This window comes from Nyctibius grandis, chromosome 13, assembly GCF_013368605.1.
Source record: "Nyctibius grandis isolate bNycGra1 chromosome 13, bNycGra1.pri, whole genome shotgun sequence".
Classification (NCBI taxonomy): Eukaryota; Metazoa; Chordata; class Aves; order Nyctibiiformes; family Nyctibiidae; genus Nyctibius; species Nyctibius grandis.
Window position 1 is genome coordinate 1,917,517 of NC_090670.1, and position 19,451 is coordinate 1,936,967.

Sequence of the window (19,451 nt, forward strand, 5' to 3'; positions counted from 1 at the left end):
AGAAAAACTCAGTGTTAGTACAGATGCTCTTTTGGTCTCCTCACTGCAGAGCCACCCTACTCTTTTTTAAGTTAATTGAAAAGCTTTTGTTGCTTTGGAAAGAAGAGCTGGGTCAAGTTCTTCACTAGGAATAATTGTCTCTTACCATTGGATTTTTTTTTATTATACACAAGTGAAAGAGTAGTTAATATTTGCACTGAAGAATGCACAAGAAACCCAGATGAAAAAAATTGTCACAAAACCAAATAATTATTTCAATTCATTGAAAAAAAACTTAATTCATGTGAAGTTTTGATGAGATTTTTGTACTAGAAAATACCTTCGAACCAGAGTCACTGGTTTTGAAACAACGTGGACTTGCTTCAGAGTAGTTTTTTCCTCCAGCTTGTTATCTGAAGCCTTATTTTTCTTTGCCAGTTACAAACTGGGTTGCTGCTTTGTGGATGCAATGGGCTGGAATTCTCCTTTTGATTTTGATAGGATAGGACAAGCCTGCTTTATACGTTTCATTTGACAGCAGCAGGATCCTCCAGGTCACTTCCAGCTTTCTTCTTCCCATGGATAAACACACCATTGCCTTTCAACTGCATGTGAGAGCTGAAGGTCGTGCTGTGCACATCACTAAGGGACCTAATTTTAAAGGTGGATGATGATCCATCAGTACTAAGCATTACAAGTTGTGGGTCAGGCTGAAACAGTTTTGGGAGCCAAGCTAATTTCTGGTGGTAGCTCCGCTGATGTGAATGGTGTAACGAGGAGAGACTCTGCCTTGTACAGAGAACTGCAGAGAGCAAACCCTGGGATGTGTGCCCCAGCGTCACGGAGGCCAGCTGCACCCAGTGCGATGGTCGTGTAAATCTGATTTAAGTTTCTTGGAACATCTGCACTCTGCGTGGGTGTTGGTTGCTCCCATTCTGTCCTTACCTAAGGAAAGGGGAGTTTTAAAAAGGAGAAACATAATGCAGTTGTGCTTGGCTGAATTTTCGTGCATGGAGAGGTGTGTGTGAGCCAGGGAAGATAACCTTTGCATAAATGACCTCGTACCCAGAGCAGTCTGCTGTTGGTCTGACTCTCGGTATCCATCCCACAATTACATGATGTCAAATCAAGCTGATTGCTGGCTGCTGAGGAGGAAGAGCTGATTTGTAGATGCTGAAATTGGCATTTACAGCACAGCTGCATGTAGCTTGGGTATAATATTGCAGTTAATGACATCGCGTCTGCGTGTGTCGCTACACGAAATGGAAGGAGTCTGGGATCAACCTGTTTGCAATTGCAAGAGAGGACCTTGACAGCAAACCTCCTTTAAACGTCATGATGAGAGATCTGGAAAGTTGTTTGACTCTGAACACACAGTTCCAATATTAATGCTAAACAAGAGGGGCTCAGAAATGCACATGGGAAATGCAAGTAACTGTTTACTGAGTGCTGGTGGTTTGGCTTGTGCTTGGGGCACTGAGAGTGCAAATGGACCTACAAACCCAGGGAAAGGTTGGCCTTCAGTTTAGCTTAAGTATCCCCACTTCAAGCAATATGGGTGGGTTTTAAAGGGAGAGGATTTCATGAGTTAAAGGCTGTGATTAATTATTTAAGGACTGAGAGCATGCTCGGTGAGGGGCCTCGGGGGAGACATAAGGAAAAGTATGAAAGAGGGATAGTGTCAAATCTGCAGAGCTGAGCCAGGTAACTTGCAGGCCCACACCCAAGGAAATGGAGTTTGACCTTCAAGACAAATAGGTTAGCGTGTTCTTTGAGTTATTTGTACCCACTTTCCTGGGGATGAGGGAAATACCAGGAATCCTCTCCAGCTCACCACTGCCTGTCTTGAAGAAAAGTACTTTGTCCTGCATTTTCTGGGGAAAAGAAAAAAAAAAAGAAGAGCTAGATGTCACTTCTGTAGTGCCCACAACGGGTTAGTGGAGTTGTTACGAAGCCAAGGGAACCACCTCCTCTTTGTTACCATTCAAAGAACCATTGTCTTTTAGAGAATATCAGACATCCTTTTTTTCCCCAGGCTTTGCAGTCCTTTTTAATCTTTCCTTTATTCTTCACCTGCCTTTTCTGCCACGAACTGATAGGACGCCCTGGCACGAGCAGCGTGGCTGCGCGGTGACATCCCAGCTCTGCTCTTTGACCCGCGACGTGCGGCCAGAGGAGCAGAGCGTGGTCTGGGAGCTCAGGAGACCTGAGCCAACAGTCCGAGCGAGCCCGTTCCCACGCCCTGGAGTTAAAAGGCAGCACGATGTGAGGCGCTTGGGCAGGCAGCCAGGAAAACCAGAGCCATCCACCACGTCTAAGATAGCAGAGACATGCGTGGTGCTTCCTGCCCTGCGGGCTGGGGTCACCCACTGTGTCCCCACTCTTAAAAGTCTCACAGGCTTCTTGGAAATTCCCTGCTTAGTCCTTCTTCCTTTTGTTTTTTATTTGTTGAGTGTGCTGGCTCATGTTAACAACGATATTGTTGAGTCTGTTATCTTCAGTATTTCTACGCAGTCACCAAAGCAAACAACTCCATTAACATAAAAGTTGAGTTTAGCAGATGTCAAACTTTTTCCTTTAAAATAAACCACGCTGTCCACCCCGAAGTGCTGCAGGGAGAGCACTGTGGCTGTTCATCTCTTTGTAGGCCATGTTGCTGCTAACAGGTAATTAAATTAATCTTCAGTCAAAAGTACACTTGTAGAAACCACCTTCAGAAAAAAATTCCTTTTGCATTTCTTCTGTTGTCATTCTGTTCCCATTTGTGACCACCTCACGAGGGCTGAAAGAAGACTGAAAAATGAAAAACTGTTTTCTAATGTTCCTTCTGAAACCTACTGAGAATCGTTAGAGGTTGTCTGGGAGGTGTGCTAAGCTGCTTCAGCTGTTCCTTCATCTCAGAAGCTTCATAGGAATGTTTTCATGTAGCCAAAGGGCACCAGATCTGTCCCAGGTCTCTTGAAGAGATGTGGTTTGGGAGCCTGGGGCACGGAGAGCCGGTGGTGGGCAGGAGCGGTTCCCAGGGAGCACGTCCCCCTGGCTTACTGCCCCCGCAGCGGGGAGCTGGGATTACTCAGCAGTGCTGGTGCCAGGACAGACCTGCTGCCAGCCCCAGAGTGGAGCTCTTTTTTTTTTTTTTTCCCTTTTTTTTTTGATGTGGAGACATTTATTAAGAATTCCTTTTCCATTTAACCATAGTTCTTCAAATGATCTTTGATCTCTAAACAGTTCTTGTGTCCTAACATGAAATGAGGGATAACTCGTTATATCTGAGCTTCTTCAGAGGTGACCTATTGCAGCCTACATCTACCTGAAGGGAGGTTGTAGCAAAGTGGGAGTCGGCCTCTTCTCTCAGGCAACCAGCGATAGGACAAGAGGACACAGCCTCAAGCTGTGCCAGGGGAGGGTCAGGTTGGACATTAGGAAGCATTTCTTCTCAGCAAGGGTCATTAGCCGTTGGAAGGGGCTGCCCAGGGAGGTGGTGGAGTCACCATCTCTGGAGGGGTTTAAGAAAAGCCTGGACATGGCACTTAGTGCCCTGGTCTAGTTGCCATGGTGGTGTCAGGGCAACGGTTGGACTCGATGATCCCAGAGGGCTCTTCCAACCTGATTGATTCTGTGATTCTGATTCTTTTGTTTAAAGCTATTATGGTCAAAACTGGCCGTGGGCACAGGCTGGAATATTCCTGCAGGTCCTACTTGAGCGAGCTCAGAATGGGAGTTAAAGCCAGCACCGTGTGGGACTTGTTTTATAATGTCATCATAGGCCAAGGGGATTCTTTCCTTGAGCTGGGTTCAGCGCTGCTCAATTCTTAATCATGAATTGCTGCAATTTTTGTTGCGTCATATGTTGGTGTCTAACACAGGTATGTGTAAGTTGTCACCTTTATAGTACTAATATGTGTAATTCTCTTCTGCTGTTTCAGGAAGCTGAAGCACTGGCAAAGCAGCAAGCGTGAATTTCAACTGCCTTAAATGTTCTTCTGTAAAGGGAATTTCCACAGCTTTTTATAAAATAGTACAATTGTCTCTGCTTCAAGAAACGTAGATGTGATTTCTAACATTTGATTGGTGCTTGCAGCGTTCACCGTACGTCATACAAATCTGAACACAAGATGGAAACGTGGACACAAGGTAGAGAGCACAGCATTATTACACAGTTGGAAGCGTAGGAAACGGAAGCAATTCGACATGAATGATTTTCACGTAGTTTAAACTGTCTTGGCAATTTGTCCGTTTTGTGTAAACTTCCAGAAACTATTTTAGTACTAATAACACAGATGGGTTATACCTAGAGATCCAACTATTTAAAATATGGGAAACAAGCAACAGCATCTAAAACCTTGTCACAAACTGTAGTGCCTGAGTTGCCTCAAACATGTTACTGAATTACACAGTAATTTTTCAGTGTCTTTTCTGGTCTCAGATGAAATTGTGGGTGGTGTCGTGTAGTATAGCCATGGTGGTCACTTTTGAAAGTCATGTTTGTTCTTTTGTAGAATGGATATTTAAGATTTGTAACACTGTACAGAGGATAAAAAAAAAACAATGCCATGTGACTTTCATTTGAGCTCCAAGGATGCTTGTGGCATCTCGAGTTAAATTGCCAAGATGCTGAACACCTGTATATAAATTTGTCAGTGCTGTCTGTTGTTTAACAGAAACTAAATGAGGGAGAATATGGATTCAGGAACCTGGGAAAATGTTATAGATTTCCACAGAGTTTGGTTGGGTAGCTCTCCATTGTCTAGGATGTTTTTCAGACCTGTTAGTGTATTTTACCGAGGTAGGGCATATCCACGCAGTTCCTAATGTACAATTTATCCCTTTAAGATTAATAGGAAACCCTGGGTAGGTACTCCTGTCATTACAGGCCCTCACAGCACCCTTTGGGGCTTTTATTGTATGCAAGTTACAATCAAAGGATTGGCAATAAAAATACAGTTCAAAATTAGGGTCCTGAGCTTTGGTTATATGGTGTATCCATGTTTGGTTAAAAATATAACGTGTCTCCCCGGTGATTTTGGAGAAACCCCGTAGGGTTTCTGAATGTCTGTCTGATTTTGACCAATTAGCTTGTCAGTAAGATAAGGAAACACAGGCCCTAATACTGGGCTGTGAGCACAGACAGGTATGTTAGGATGGGCGGCAGTGATATTAATGATCCAACTTTCACCCATATTCTGAATTTATGAGGATTGTTCGCAGCCATATAGATCATAAGGATTATTAAAAGGTGTTAGATCAATATAGTCGACAGCCCAAGTTATTGTATAATGCAATTTGGCCTTAATAATCACAGACAAGACAAGAATTTACCCACTTGGTATGTGGGTAAAGTCCCTCTACCAATGTAATGATAACATCCACCTCCATAGGGCTGTTAGGGATCCACCACCAATGTGTATTTGTCCCATTAATTTCAGAGTATGATGAAGCTAAGTTCAAATATTTCTGGGGTAACCATGGTCATCTGTGCTCCTGTCCCCACAATAAAGTCAAGTGGCTTTCCTTGCAGGGTCTTGAGAGAAATGAAAGATTGTTGTTCTTTAAGACGAGCCTTTCTTGTTTGAGGGACCTTACTGGCTCTTGTAGGGTCCCTGCCACAACTTTCCCTGCTTTTGAGTTTGTTCTTCCATCTTTCTTAAATCCTGTCTCAGGGGACTGTAAGGAGATGGCCCCTTTGCCTTGAAGATTCCCTCCTTTTCCACTGTTTCCCTGCTCTTCTGCTGGATTATTGCTACCAACTGAGCATAAGGTATTCTGTCTACCTGACGTGGAGGCGCTCCCAGTTTTAAGGCTTGTTGAAAAAGTTCCTTACGAGACATTTCCCCAGAACCTTGACACATTTTAATCTGTTCAGCGGACCCTTGCAAAAATTCTCCAACTCTAAGTAAGACAACAGCCTGTGTTAACAAATCTGCCCACGAACCTACTTGGGGAGGACCTCGACAAGTCAGCATTATGGATTTTAGTTCTGAGGAGGTCTCTTAGAAAAACCGATTTATACCCTTATCACTCGGAGGTGTGATAAGGGATCTCCCTGTACAGGGAGGACACAGCCAGTCCAATGAGCTTTTTTTCTGAATGGATTCCTGCAGCCCATTTAGGTTTCAAAATGGTTTCATCTGAGTCTCTAAATCTAACAGGTCCTCTCTGAGGCAATTTGATACTCGTAGCAATTAAGGTATGATTGCCCCTGGTTGGGGTCAAGAATACTCCTGGCCATAATCGGAGAGAAAGTGCCTCGGCGCCAGGGAGTAAAACCACTGCCCACCAGTAATCCACACTCTGTAGAACCAGTCTAAATCCCCTTCTGTTTGTTCCTTCCTGTATTGCTGGTTAATAGTTGTTAGTTCTAGAGTAGTTAAGCTCTTTTCCTTTTGAATGATCTGCTGTTGACCAGCAGCATCACGAGTAATTTCAGTGACAAATGGACCACATTTAGGGCTTCTTCTGTTGGTGGAGCAGTCGGAAGAAGGGGTGACTCTCCCCCGTCTCTCTCCAAGTCCTCCCATCCCGCACTGGGATCTTCGTCTGGATCATTCCAAATGTCCCCATCCCAAGCGTCAGGATCTACCAACAATTGTTGAAATTTAGCTTTTTTAATACCCAGTGCCTGATTTAAAATGGTGCTCAGTTGTCTTTGGCATTGGTAATATTGACCTTGCCAATGCCCTCCCTCTGTTTCTGCTCTTTTTGTTAAATCCCACTGTTTCAGTTCAGCCTCATGAGAAGATCGTACTGATTTTAACTGCATTTCTATGTGCTTAACAGCATTGAGTAAAGCAGCCGAGGCGGCTGCAATATAACCTTTTCCCTTTCTGGGCTTCAGACTGTCCAGTTTCTGTTTCAAAACAAACTCTACAATGATTTTCTCACACCACCCTTCGATTACACATTGGGCTGCCTGCATCTGCACCGAAGGGCCCCATAGATGCCTCCACATTCTCCATTAAGCATCTCAATTAAAGGCCCATCCTCCCTCGAGACGGAGGTCCCAGGATTTCCATTTCCTTCTGCCAGCTCCATCTGATCTAGACCCTTCCCGACCACCCTGTGTGCACAACAAAATAACTCCCCGCCTGCCTTTGCCTGCGATGACGGTTATTTCTGAAGTCCGGAGGGCTCGTGACAAACACAATATAGACTAACAAACAAAGCAGAATTAATGATACTAAGCCACAACTGCAATCAATAAGATGTAGTGTTAATCAGTGAGCTTTAGCAGCGTTCAGGAGTTCAGCAGCAAGGAGGTATCCTGCTGCCTACGCCCATTTTGTGATAACCCAGCTATAGTTGGGTATATAGTATTTTTTCAGAGGAAATAAATGTTTGAATAGCAAGAACTATTGTAATTAAGCAAGATTTTTTTTTAAGGTTTAACAGGTTTTTTTGCATTGTTATTGCCATATCATGAAGCTCCTACAGGATACAGCTCTGCTTCTAGAGAGCTCATGGTGAAACTTCCACAGGCGTCCGAGCGAGCAGGATCTAGCACGGAGCCAAGTTAGTTACAATGACGTTTAATTCAGGTTTTATCTTTTCTGATTTGGGAGCCTGGGACTCAGTTTGAAGCTTGTCCTTCCCAAAGCAAGCGCAGTACCAGAAGGCAGAGGGGTAGGTGAATGTTGCCTTACCTTCAAGATTAACACACACCTTTGTGCTTTTTCATTAACAGGCTTTATCAGTAATTACTGAACTTTGGTGAAATTTATTTTTAAGATCTTTTGGGGATAGAAGTTAGGTTACGCTGTAAATCCAGTGTCTGATTTTTGTTCGTCACTATGATTTCCTCTTCCTGAACCGAGGTGATTTTTCTTTCTTAACACTGGCACAATCTGTGTCTAAATTAGTGGTCAAGTTTTTGAGAAAGTATGTGCGAATACTAAGGGAAGTCTTGTGAAGAAAGTGGAATTTGAGACACATGTCACCCTACTCAGGCCAATTTGCTGTGTTTCCTGTGTAAGGAAAGCGTGGCGTGAGTTTTGTGAATTACAGTCATTATTTTGGAGAAGCTGTAATTGAAAGTCGCTGCCAAATTCTGTCAGTTCAGCGACCCAAAACGTTCTGAAACGAGGTCAGTCTCTGTTTCTGACAGTCAAGAAAATTGCCAAGTTTAAGAAAGCAAAGTCACTCCCCTCGCCTGGTCCCCCACCCTTGCCATATGGTAGTGTTCAAACTGTATCAGCATTCCGAAGAAAGCTCTGTTGAGACAGACTGAATTACTTCCTTGTCCGGGGAACAAGGCACCAACACAAACTGAAAAATACCCAAAATCTCTCTTTGTTGCGGGACTGTGTGGAAAACTTGCATTCATTTTGATGCCGATATCTTGCATGAATTTAGGAGTGCGTTGCCTATATGCTATTTTTCTGTTTCCCATACCTGTGTTGGGTTAATGATGGGCGCAAGAACTGAATTTGTTTATGTCTTTATTTTATTTTTCCTATGTAGAAGGCAGGCATTGAGGATTTAACCTGTATATTAACCATTCCTGTATCATTCCAATAAAGTTGTTTTAGAATGCTTTCTCACACGATTGACTTCTTTGCATGGTTTGTTCGTGGTTTGAAGTGGTCCTGTTGGTTGAAAGAGGCTGAGTTTCCAAATAGTTCTATTTTAAAAGTACAGGATCCATACAACAAAGTGAACATAACACATCCACTGCTGCTGCATGTGAAGTCGGTTGGGTTGGATTTCTCACCTGTTGCAACTAATGGGTTTTAATTACTTATGCTGCACCTACACAAAATAGACTTTGGAGGTTTTGGGCGTTTTAGGAGAGCACGGAATACACTTCCTAATTAACCTGCTTTCCCACTCCTCCCCAAGGCGGTTATAAATCGAAAGGGGATGGGGCAAATCAGCTTCACCCCGTGCCTCCAGAGCTTGCCAAACAGTCTTGGTTGCTTTTTTTGCGATGTGTAATTAATTAGCTGTGTGCTGCTGACAGCAGGGGAACGATGTCATTTAATAGTTGTGTTGCCAGAGGGCGGTGTAGGATCAATTTTTAAACTAAAACTATTTTTACCTTCTCTATTTGCCTGGTAGATCCAGCAGGTACCTTTTAAGCTTCACACACTGAAGTTTTGTACCACCTAGAAGGTCTGTAGAGCTACAGAAGCTGCAATCTCAGCGCCTAAACTGCACTAGGATTTGCCCAAATCCCCAGACTTCAGTTCACATCCTCTGAAGGAAACCAGTAACTTAATTCTTTAAAGCGTGGTTCGTGAGGCAGCTGCTTGCTTGCCATTTATGGGATCAGTGTTTTTCTGTCTGAACAACTAAAGCACAACCCAGAGCCATCAGTTACATCGATGTCTTTTAATGGTGTTTATTGCTTGTCTCGCACACTTACTTGCCTTTCTTTAGTGTCTTAAAAAATGGTCCATAATGTAAGAGAAAAGGGCTTCTGATGCTATTTCTAATTAGAATGAACCCCATTTACTTCTTCGTTTCCAGTTGCTTGGTATAACATCTCAAAATCCTTAAAAAAAAAGGAAACGAGCAACATCATTAACACACTTGTCAGTTGCAGTGTCATTCCCATCCGACATCAGTTCCTTTCTGAGCCCTTTCCCAGCACACAGGGCGAGTTATGGTTTGTTTATCCACCCAGAGCGGGTTTATATACGCTTCATAACCACGAACGTGGCACTAAATCGCTGCCGTGAGGCCCCAACACCGAGCCACGGCCGGTGCACCCCAGCACAGCGGCTCTGGGCCTGCTACCGGCCCCTTTCCCTCCGCTGGAGCCCAGTGTAAGGACCAGGCCCTTCCTCCACCGCACCGGAGTACCGACACGCCGAGTAACTCGCCCCGCGGCCCGTTAACGGCGGACCCCGGCGGGAGGCAGCCGAGGGGGGGGCTCACCCGGGCCCGCTCCCGCCGCCCGCCGGGCCCTCATGGCGCCCGCCGCCGCTCGCGCCGTTGCTGCGGCAACCAACAGCCACACAGCGGCGAGCCTGCCCCGCCTTTCCCATTGGCCGTGCCCCTTGTCAGTCAGCGCGAAGGCCCGCCCCCCTCCGGTACTTGGGCCCCGCGGGCCGCACTGGCGGGCCTTAGGCAGCGCTGCGTGAGGCGAGCCGGTACCCCGGCACCCCTTCGGGTAGAGTCCATCGCACCGGCAAGCGGCCCCACCGCCGGGAACCGCAGCCCTCCGGTTCCTCTCCGGAACGGTCTGGCCGAGCCCGGGCCGCCCCGCAGCGCTGGGGTTCAGCCCCGGCGTCCCCGAGCGCCTGAGCCTGCCGCGATGGGCCCGCCCGGGGGCCTGCTCCGGGGGTCCGGGCTGGGCTGCGGGCTGAGTTCGCCTCTGCTCCGGGCTCCCCGGTTGCCTTTGCTCCCCTGTGACCTCCCCACCGCTCCTGTCCGCCGCTGTGGAGCGAAACTCGGGTTGCTTCAGGCTCAGCAGCGCAGGGCCGGGAGCGCCTCTCAGCTGAGAAGGAGCCGTGCGGGGCGCGCACAGGTCGGTGCGGGTCGTTCTGGGGAGCCGGGAGGTGGCGGCGGAGAGACGCGGGGTGGGAGGTCGGTAGGGAGAGGCGTCCCCGGGGAGCTGGGGCGGGGGTTTGGGTGCGTGGGAGCTGTGGGAGGTGCTTCAGACCCCCCCGGAGCTGGGGCTGGTACAGTGAAGGGTGCTGGTGGGAATGGAAAACGAAAGGCTCGCCAGAGCTGTGCTCGAAAAAAAGCCGGTTGGTGTTGTCTTGTTTCACGTTTATATGCACATAAAATACATAAACTGGGCTGAAATAAGGGACTTCTTACATGCTGCTATAGCTAATGTGATATGCTAATTGTTCACGGTAATACACACTTCTGTAGTGTTTATTTTTTCTCTATATGAATGATCTAGTCAAATTTATTTTTCTCTCTTTATACATTCTGCATTAAGTTTTAGTTTTCAGCTTCTGAAATAACTTTAGGTTTGTCTTGTTCTGTTTGTATTTTTGTAAATATAAGGGTGGTTTTGGTAAGATCTTGTTGATCGAAAGTTACAAATTTCCTTGAATGTTGATGCATTTGACACCTGAGTACAACTGAAATGGAAGGTGATTTGCTTTTAATCACTCAAGACTCATTACCTAACTTGATTTATTTCTCTCTCTCTTATGTTTTCTTGAAACTGTTGCACAAAAAATACAGCTGCAGCTGGCATTAATTATAAGCTCAGTGAAGGAGGAAAGGTTTAAAACTACATGGAATTTGAACCATCCTGTGTCCGGTGAGGTTTGGTCCCCTCCAAGACTGGGGCCAGGAGTACTCTGTTGAAGTCACAACCACACCTACCATGCCAAAATTAGTCATGTAAGATGATTAAAAATAATTTTAAACAGCCTTTAAATATGAAATGAGTTTTATATAAATTCAGTGAGAATAAAAATAGCTTTCATTCTGCCTCCATAAAAATTGAAGTCTTCTCTGAAATATAGGTGGTAAGGAGGGAAGAGGAGTAACTTTAGAGACTTCATTGGACCTCTAAGGCCATAGTTACTTCAAACCTTACATTAATTCATTTCTAAGGCGCATCGTTAATGCCAGAGCATGTTGAATGACTGGTTGCAATCAATATGTTGCTGTAATGTTATCTTTACACTCTAGTCTTATTTTTACATGTGTCTTGCTCCTTTCATTACACTAAGCAGTGTCTATTTAATGGCTTTTGTCTAGTATTTGGATGAGGGTGAGCTTCTGACTTTTTATCTTCTGAGAAAAAGGAAATTTAAAGAAGAAATTGTCAGAAAACTCTTCAAACTGTCTCTTGAGTGGATCTGGTGCTGGGGGAGCGATGTGGCTCAGTGTATGAGCTTGGCTTCAGCCTCTGTGAGAAGGACACGCTAAAAACACCGCAGGGGCACCTCTAACATGCCGTTGAGACAGAGGTGACTTCTGAGCCCAAAGTGCCTTTGAGCAGTGATGAACAAGGCTCTTCACAGCTGCTCCTTTCAGAGAGGCAGATTCTCATATTTGTGCTTTGTAGACAAATGATATTTCATCAAAATCTTAATGAAATGAAGTTGTCGGCTTCTTCCCTATCGGAAGGTCACAAAGCTATAAATTGAGCTGTTTGTTTCACAAGGGGAAATGGTGTAAATAACCTCCCCCCTGTAAGTCAAGTGGGCGATTGTGCAAAACTGAACTTGTGTAGGTGGAAGGGTTTGGAATTCACTTTCAGTTTTGAACAGCCTGGTGCAGTACAGGCACTCTGATCCTTTAGTAGCCTTTGTTGGTTTTAAATGACTTACTATGGCAGTTAGCAACTCATCAGCATTGCACCACAGTCAGAAACATCTCAATTCTTTGTTTTAACATCCTCTTTTAGATTTGCTGTCACGTTGTATTCAAAACTCGTGCGCTTTTCCAGTCGGATCACTTCTGTTTCAAAAGGAAAAAATGAGGAACTAAATCATATCTACGTCAGGTTTTTTTCCACGCAGACAGCAGTGAAGAAAGAGTATGTAAGAGTCTGTTCTCTTACAGCAGCTGTAGTAGGAGACTTCTGGGCTATGTGATTATCCACCTCTTACCCTACTAGGACTGGTAAGCCTGGGCTTTTTGTGCTCTTTTCTTTTTTCTTATGCTTTGTTCCAGACTGCAGATGCCATTTACTTTATTTGAAAGAGAGCAGTTCTGCTAAGATTACCATATTTTAGCTCTTAGGTTAGCACTATGAGCATTTTCAAAGCAATACAGCAAAATTTGTAAGTGTGTAAGGATCTGGGTACCTGTGCCCTGTTGTTCAGAAGCAGATGAGGCATGTGGCATTCCACATCCCATTGCCTCTTCAGCAAGATTTACACTGCCAAGTAAGTATTATTCTCTCTTCAAAATTACACTTGGTTTCCCAAGTCCCTTAAATGCTCAAGAAAATGTCCTATTTTTTGCATATATAAATGATTCTGTAGATAAACAGTTAATGTAACCAGGAGAAGACCTGGTGTACTGCCTTCCTCCTCTGCTTTGCTCTCCCTTGCAGGCATGTCAATTCCAGTGCTGCCTTCAGCTTCAGGGAGGGAACAGTGCAATTCAAGCTAAAAAAAAGAAAAAAAGCAAATAGTTGTACTATGATGATGTGTAAATTTAGGAGGAAAATAGAAAATTTCCATCTCAAGTAGCTGGAGTTTTAGAATAGCTTTCTGGAAGGAGTACTGGGCTTATAAAGAAGTGACCCAGTGTATCCAGTTTCATTGCAGAACAAATAAGCCAGAGTATATGGTTTGGTTGCTGATAGTTAGAAGCAAATGAGTGAGGAGGATCTTTCCACTTATATATCAAATATCATATTAAATTTGCAGGAGTTTTGTTTGTGTGGAGAGCTGTCTAGTGACCTGCATGGCATTACTACTGATGTAAATGGGCAGCACTGTGAAAAGTATTGAGCCTTAATTGTCCATGATACAAGTAGTTTTTGGTGTGCTTCAAACAGTGTGCCAGTATGCCATCTCGTTTGGGAGAGGGACTTTTCAGTAAAACTGCTGCATCCTTTGCCTCTCCTCACTATTTCCAACCATGAGCTCACTAGAGGTGTGTGAAGGTACTTGAAATATGCAGAGATTAAAAAGACGTTTGAAGCACGGAGGGATTTTATTGGGTTCATCTTTCCTGCTCCTCCCTAAGAGGAGCGGTGATGATATTTTCCTTAGTGAGTTTAGGTCAGACTTGGCTCTGCGTGGAAAGATTCCCTTTGATTTTAACAGTAGGTGAATTGAAAAGGAATGATAAGGAATCATTAAATGTACTAGATTATTTTGAGACTTATTGGCTGGCTTTTAATTAATTATTCATGTGCATTTAGTAAAACTGTGGAGCCTATAGATACAGACATATTACTCAACGCATCACTATTGGGGAAGACAAATTAACTACTTATATCTTTTAAAATCATCATTAAGAGGGACTCTTAAAAACATTTGTGTAACTGAACTGCATTTGGAATGCAGTTTTATTATACCTGGAGAACTATCAGCACCTTTTGGAGCTCCTTGGCACCTCACAGGAGGGCTCAGGCCAATTCAGAATCAGCCTCTAAGTCTGAATTTGATCTTGATTTCCTTCCTGTGTTACCTCTTTAGTTCTTAGAAATTGTTGTCTTTAAATGGGAAAAAGATGATTTGCGACTGATGGTAATGATACAAGTAAAATTTTGTTGATTTTTACAGCTCATAAGTATGATCTGTCTCAACTAGCCACAATGCAGAAGAGATACTTAGGCAGAGGAGTGATATTACAGACGAAGAACACAGTTAATGCCCTTCCTATATCTTCAGAATGATTTTTGTTGACGTGGTATAGGGTTAAAATTGTAGAGAAGCGTGCAGTTTACTAAAAATAAATATTCTAGAGAAAAATTAAAATCACAGTCTTTGAAAAGTGTGTTGTTCATTTTTTTATTATTATTCCTCTTTGTCCAGACAAGTTTGAGGTACTCTGCCTGTCTTTCTTTCCCTTGCAGGACTGCATGGAACTGTGGTGATTAGACTGTTACTCACACTTGTCGTCATGTTGGCAGAAGGCATCTTAACTAGATTCATATATAAAGAAAGCTGTCATCAAGATAAGCCTCGCAAATCTCGTGCATCCAAAAAGGATAAAGAGGGAATCTGGAGACAGAAACTTGTAGACAACCCAAAAATTCAAGGCTTTGCTGATGGACATGAGAAGCAGGATGAGATCTCTGCTAGAAGTAGCAAAATGGGACACAGGAGCGGTCCTCAGTGGAGATCCATAAAAGAGATACCTGTGAAAGATCAGAGAACACTTGTTAAAGGAACCATATCACCAGCTTTACATATCCCTGGAAGAGAACAAAATATGGAGCAGATGGATTTGTACAGATCCTGGTCATGCAACAGCATTTATCAAAACTATCCTGACTTACATATTGGAGGGGACCGTGTGGGGGACCATACGTGTGATTCAGGTTGTGTTTTGGACCATGTGTGTGATGAACTTCCTGATGGCCCTGTTTTGCTGTCCGTAGATATTCCCCTAGGTCAGTCCCCTCCATGTGAGCATCCTGAAAAGCCAAGTACAAAGTCCCTGTCTGGAGATGAAGCTGGTGAAAGGAGCCTCCTGCTCCGTGAGGAGCCTCTTTCAAACTCCATGCTCAACAAGTACATGGAGACAAAAGTGGCAGAGCTCTATAAACAGTTCTTTGAAGAAAACTTGACCAGGTGTGGTTCTGTAACAAACCTCCTCACTTGCAGTTGGATAAGGAATAACCTGAATCAGATAAGCTTTCAGATATCCCAGGAGCAGAATATAGAAACCTCAAAAGCCAGAGAAGTGCTCTTGCACTCTTTGGCTTTGTTTAGTTTGCGCCATACTGCCAATAGAAATAGCTCTGAATTCAGTACTCCAGACTTACAGATCTCAAACCCAGCATGCCTGAAAAAGAGCTGCAGGATGCAGTTTACATCATGACTGATCTACTTAGCTGAAGAGGTGAATAAGATTTGGTTATGAATATTTCGCTGCAAGGATTAGGTTGGGAAATGAAAACACTTACACACTACAGGCTTTTTCAAAGAAATATGTTAAGGCTTAAACCATAGTTTGTGAGCAGAGGAAGTGAAGGTCACTGTTTGCTTTTTTCCTAATACAGAATTTGAAATTAATTTCTTCCTAAAATGCTAGTCAACCGTGGTTTTATAATATGTCTTCCTTCTAAGACTCTGGCTGTATGAGTAATTACTCATGTACCATCAGATGTACTCATGCAAGAAAAATCAGTCAAGGTGTGTGCTGGTAAAACTTTTGATCTAAGAGACTGATCCAGCCAGCCAGTAAGAGTTGCATTGTCTTTGCTGGACTTTGGATTGGGCTATATGGTTGAAGCCCAAGTTTTGGACATTCATGTTCAAATTTTGCTTGATCAGAGTGGATGAGAAATTTTTTCTTTTGTTTGAAAATCTCGTCAGCAGATGGAGGCATTTGGGACTGGATTATTTTGTGTGTGTTATCATACATAGGAAATATATTGACATGATACGTGCATGAAGGCACTGATATTGTTGGATCTGTAAGTTTGTACTGCATAGGTGGAGTCTGTTACAATGAAAATCCAGGTGAAATAGTTGATCAAGATTGTAAAAGTATTTCATTTTCTGTAAAAAATGTTTTTCCTCTAAATAAATCCTTACTACTTCAATGAAATCCACACAGTTTTCTGTCAGTCTGTTATTTTATGTTCCATTTGCATTTTTAGTAAATGGACTCTGCCTTTATTTCCTTGGAAGTGAAGCACCTGCAACCTCAGCAAGCTGAGACGGTTGCAATGTTCCTGAGAAGGTAGTGTGAGCTTTCTTCATCTTCGTTTGGAAATCTAAGTGCAGGTTTTTAAGTGGAAATGTTGTTACTTGGCTTTCCAACCCATTTTCTTTTTCTGTTACTCCTCAGTAAGTATTTCAACTGGAAATTAATCACTGTGCCACCATTGTGCAGTGATAAATGAACTAAGACTGTTACCTGGTCTGCAGCAGTTTTCTTCTAGGAAGGATGCCTCTTGCCCTATGAGTGAGTATGGTTTGAGACACCTGCAGTTCTGGGTCTGCAATCATGAAATCCAAATCCAAAATGTAGCAACAAACTGTATTTATACACTGGTAAGCTTTGGAGTGCATGCTGATGTGCTGGTTAAATCATTTTATCCACTTCCTGATGCACTTGGGGCATAGGGATGGGATGGGTTATAAAGCAGAGCTTGGTGAAACTTGCTGTGAAACAACTAATGTAAACCAAAACTTTTTTCGTCTCTAAGATGCGTCTCTTAAACTGATGTGTAATACACATTTTGTAGGTCTTTGTCAACCCTGAAAGAGAATATGAAGGATCTTGTTTGGGGCTTTCTTTCAGGGAGAAAAAATATGGCACTGCCATTTCAATCTTGTTAAATTGCTGTTTCTTGGAAACAATCTGGCATCTTGCTGCTTTTCCTGGGGCTTTATTTGTTGGTGTTTAAGAGCTGCAAGAGAGGTGAGCACGGGGCTGAGGAGCTTCGCCTGGTGAATGGTAACTGCAAGAGAGCTCTGCCCTTAAAACCGACCACAGAAGAAGCACTAAGGCTTGCAGGGGATTTCCAGGTCTTTCACGCTGCTTCTCCTTGAGGGTAAGTGGGAACAGCACCTTTCCTAAGTACAGCTTCAGGGGTGTAAAATAGAAATATGCAGCTCTGAACTCCAGAAGTGAAACTCAGTTTGCTCCGTCTGTCAGCTCTGCTGGCAGGTTACCCGGTTACGTGGTTATTTTGGTAGTGTCACAGCGGCTGAATTAACCCCAAAGAGGACTGCTAGCTTCAACCTCCCTCTGCTGTTTATGTGGGACTGGAAGCCCTCGCTTTGCTGTGGATGTGGAGTGTTATTCACAGAAGCTGAAGTTGTTCAGTTTGCATTAAGGCACGTGCTATGACTCTAACTTCTCCTGCTTTTCTATTAGGCTTTTCTGCAAACTTTTGGGTCCTACCGTACCCGGCTGTAGGTTGGCCAAGTTCTAAGGCACAGCATATGCTCAGAGTTCCCTGCAACAGAAATGCACCCACAGAATATTGCTGATGTGTAGCCTCTGACTTAGGACATTAGGAAGCATTTCTTCTCGGCAAGGGTCATTAGCCATTGGAAGGGGCTGCCCAGGGAGGTGGTGGAGTCACCATCTCTGGAGGGGTTTAAGAAAAGACTGGCCATGGCACTTAGTGCCCTGGTCTAGTTGCCATGGTGGTGTCAGGGCAATGGTTGGACTCGATGATCCCAGAGGGCTCTTCCAACCTCATTGATTCTGTGACTTACTATCTAGAGTCCTTGATGCTCCTTAAAAAATTTCTTGTTTTGTGCAATATAATTTCTTAATATGCCATGTTGCTATTTTTTGTTCTCATTCCCCATCTGTAGCGACTACGCACTTCTCCTTCCCAGTGCCAAATCTGTAAGACACACTGACCATTTACTTGCTCTGTCCATTGCTCAACCACGTAACAGCGGTGTTTGAATAATTAATTACTACTCTGAGATGTAACAAAAGTTAACAGAGTGAGAGAAAACCCAGACTCACGCCCACTCTCCCTCTTCTTGTGTACATAAGGCTATGTCAACTAATATAGTTTAAGTTTCGCCAGGGGAGGTTCAGGTTGGACATTAGGAAGCATTTCTTCTCAGCAAGGGTCATCAGACATTGGAAGGGGCTGCCCAGGGAGGTGGTGGAGTCACCATCTCTGGAGGGGTTTAAGAAAAGCCTGGACATGGCACTTAGTGCCCTGGTCTAGTTGCCATGGTGGTGTCAGGGCAATGGTTGGACTCGATGAGCCCAGAGGGCTCTTCCAACCTCAGTGATTCTGTGTGATTACTGCCTTATTTTAAGTGAACTTAATGGAACAGGAAACATAACTGCAAACTAATTTCCAGAGAATCTGGGCTTGCAGTTTTCAGTTAACAGAGTCTGTTTATTCTTGTTCCTCTTTCCTGTGAGCTGAATTACAAAAAACTTTTCCTGGAACGGAAAATGAAAACTTTAATGTTGCATATGCCAAAATTGTGCAAGTTAAGCTGTAAAATGATACGCCTGGATGTTTGCAGGGGTGGTGGTTGAATGCTCAGAGGAAGCTGGCACAACTCTTTGCCCTTTGCTAACCGTGCCCTGCTCGAGCCCAGCTATCAAACATAAAGTGCAGGTCACTGATCACAGGCAGTGCCATCGTGTGAAAATGGCTTTGGGTCACATGGAATCATAGAATGGTTTTGGTTGGAAAGGACCTTCCAGACCATCATCTTTCCTTTCACTCTCAAAGTAAAGAAAAATCATTTGTTGCAATTGATTAGAGTATAACAGCAATAGCTAAAACTATTAATCTAACATAATTTCATTGCAGGAGCCTGAATTCTGCTCGCTGTCACCATATCACACAATACTCTGTTCTTCTCATAGCCCTCTTCATTCCAGCAGGAACAAGGTACCCATCGATACCGCCGTGGGGACCAGAATCCAGCCCTGGAACCCAAAAATGTGTGATCAAGTGGAGTGGTTCAATAATACCAATAGCCATTACAAGAGGAACAACACGTATTCTGTTATCATAAACGTTGGAAAAACGTTTTGTCTTTGGCTTTTTGTTTATTTATAACTAACACATAATGAACAGTGACACATATAAGAGTTTAACGGAAGGAGCGAGCTTATTTATATAGAACTTTAGGGTAAAACAACTCAAAACAAAAATGAGGTGTCTCAAAATCCTAAAAGCTAACTTGAAGGTTCTCACTGTAATGAAATACGATGTCCAAAGTATTTCCAAAGAGCCTTGTGTTATCCTTGCACAGGTCTAGGAACAGCGAGCGGGTACTTGGAGTGGGAACTGTTGCTTAGTCCTTAAGGTCCTGACTTTATAAGTTAACTTTATTTGAAAAATGGAGCATATTTGAATGTTTTCCTCTCCATTGAGTTCCTCAAATACTGTCCCAACTCTGCTGTTTTTTTTCTGGTTCCATTAG

General features: G+C 43.7%; 2 protein-coding genes across 3 annotated transcripts in view; both read left to right on the top strand.

Moving 5' to 3' along the window:
- SH3BGRL (SH3 domain binding glutamate rich protein like) overlaps positions 1-8,503 on the top strand; it is a 36,490-nt gene extending 27,987 nt beyond the window's left edge. Inside the window, exon 4 of the mRNA XM_068412095.1 lies at positions 3,906-8,503. Within this exon, the coding sequence (XP_068268196.1) occupies positions 3,906-3,938 (33 nt within the window). The 3' untranslated portion in view covers positions 3,939-8,503. The remainder of the gene's footprint in view (positions 1-3,905) is intronic.
- A 1,578-nt stretch (positions 8,504-10,081) lies between these two features.
- LOC137669745 (TLR adapter interacting with SLC15A4 on the lysosome-like) lies at positions 10,082-16,131 on the top strand. Of its 2 annotated transcripts, XM_068412034.1 has the most exons (4): positions 10,082-10,447; positions 11,122-11,283; positions 12,299-12,516; positions 14,429-16,131. In XM_068412034.1, exon 4 carries the CDS (start codon positions 14,476-14,478, stop codon positions 15,397-15,399), a length of 924 nt encoding a protein of 307 aa, XP_068268135.1. In that variant the 5' UTR covers positions 10,082-10,447; positions 11,122-11,283; positions 12,299-12,516; positions 14,429-14,475; the 3' UTR covers positions 15,400-16,131. The 2 variants fall into 2 exon arrangements, with proteins under 2 accessions (XP_068268135.1, XP_068268136.1); XM_068412035.1 differs by lacking the exon at positions 11,122-11,283.
- The last annotated feature ends 3,320 nt before the right edge of the window (positions 16,132-19,451 follow it).

Excerpts from the sequence above, each read along its gene's own strand:
- LOC137669745 (XM_068412034.1), top strand. The coding sequence starts at position 14,476 with ATGTTGGCAGAAGGCATCTTAACTAGATTCATATATAAAGAAAGCTGT.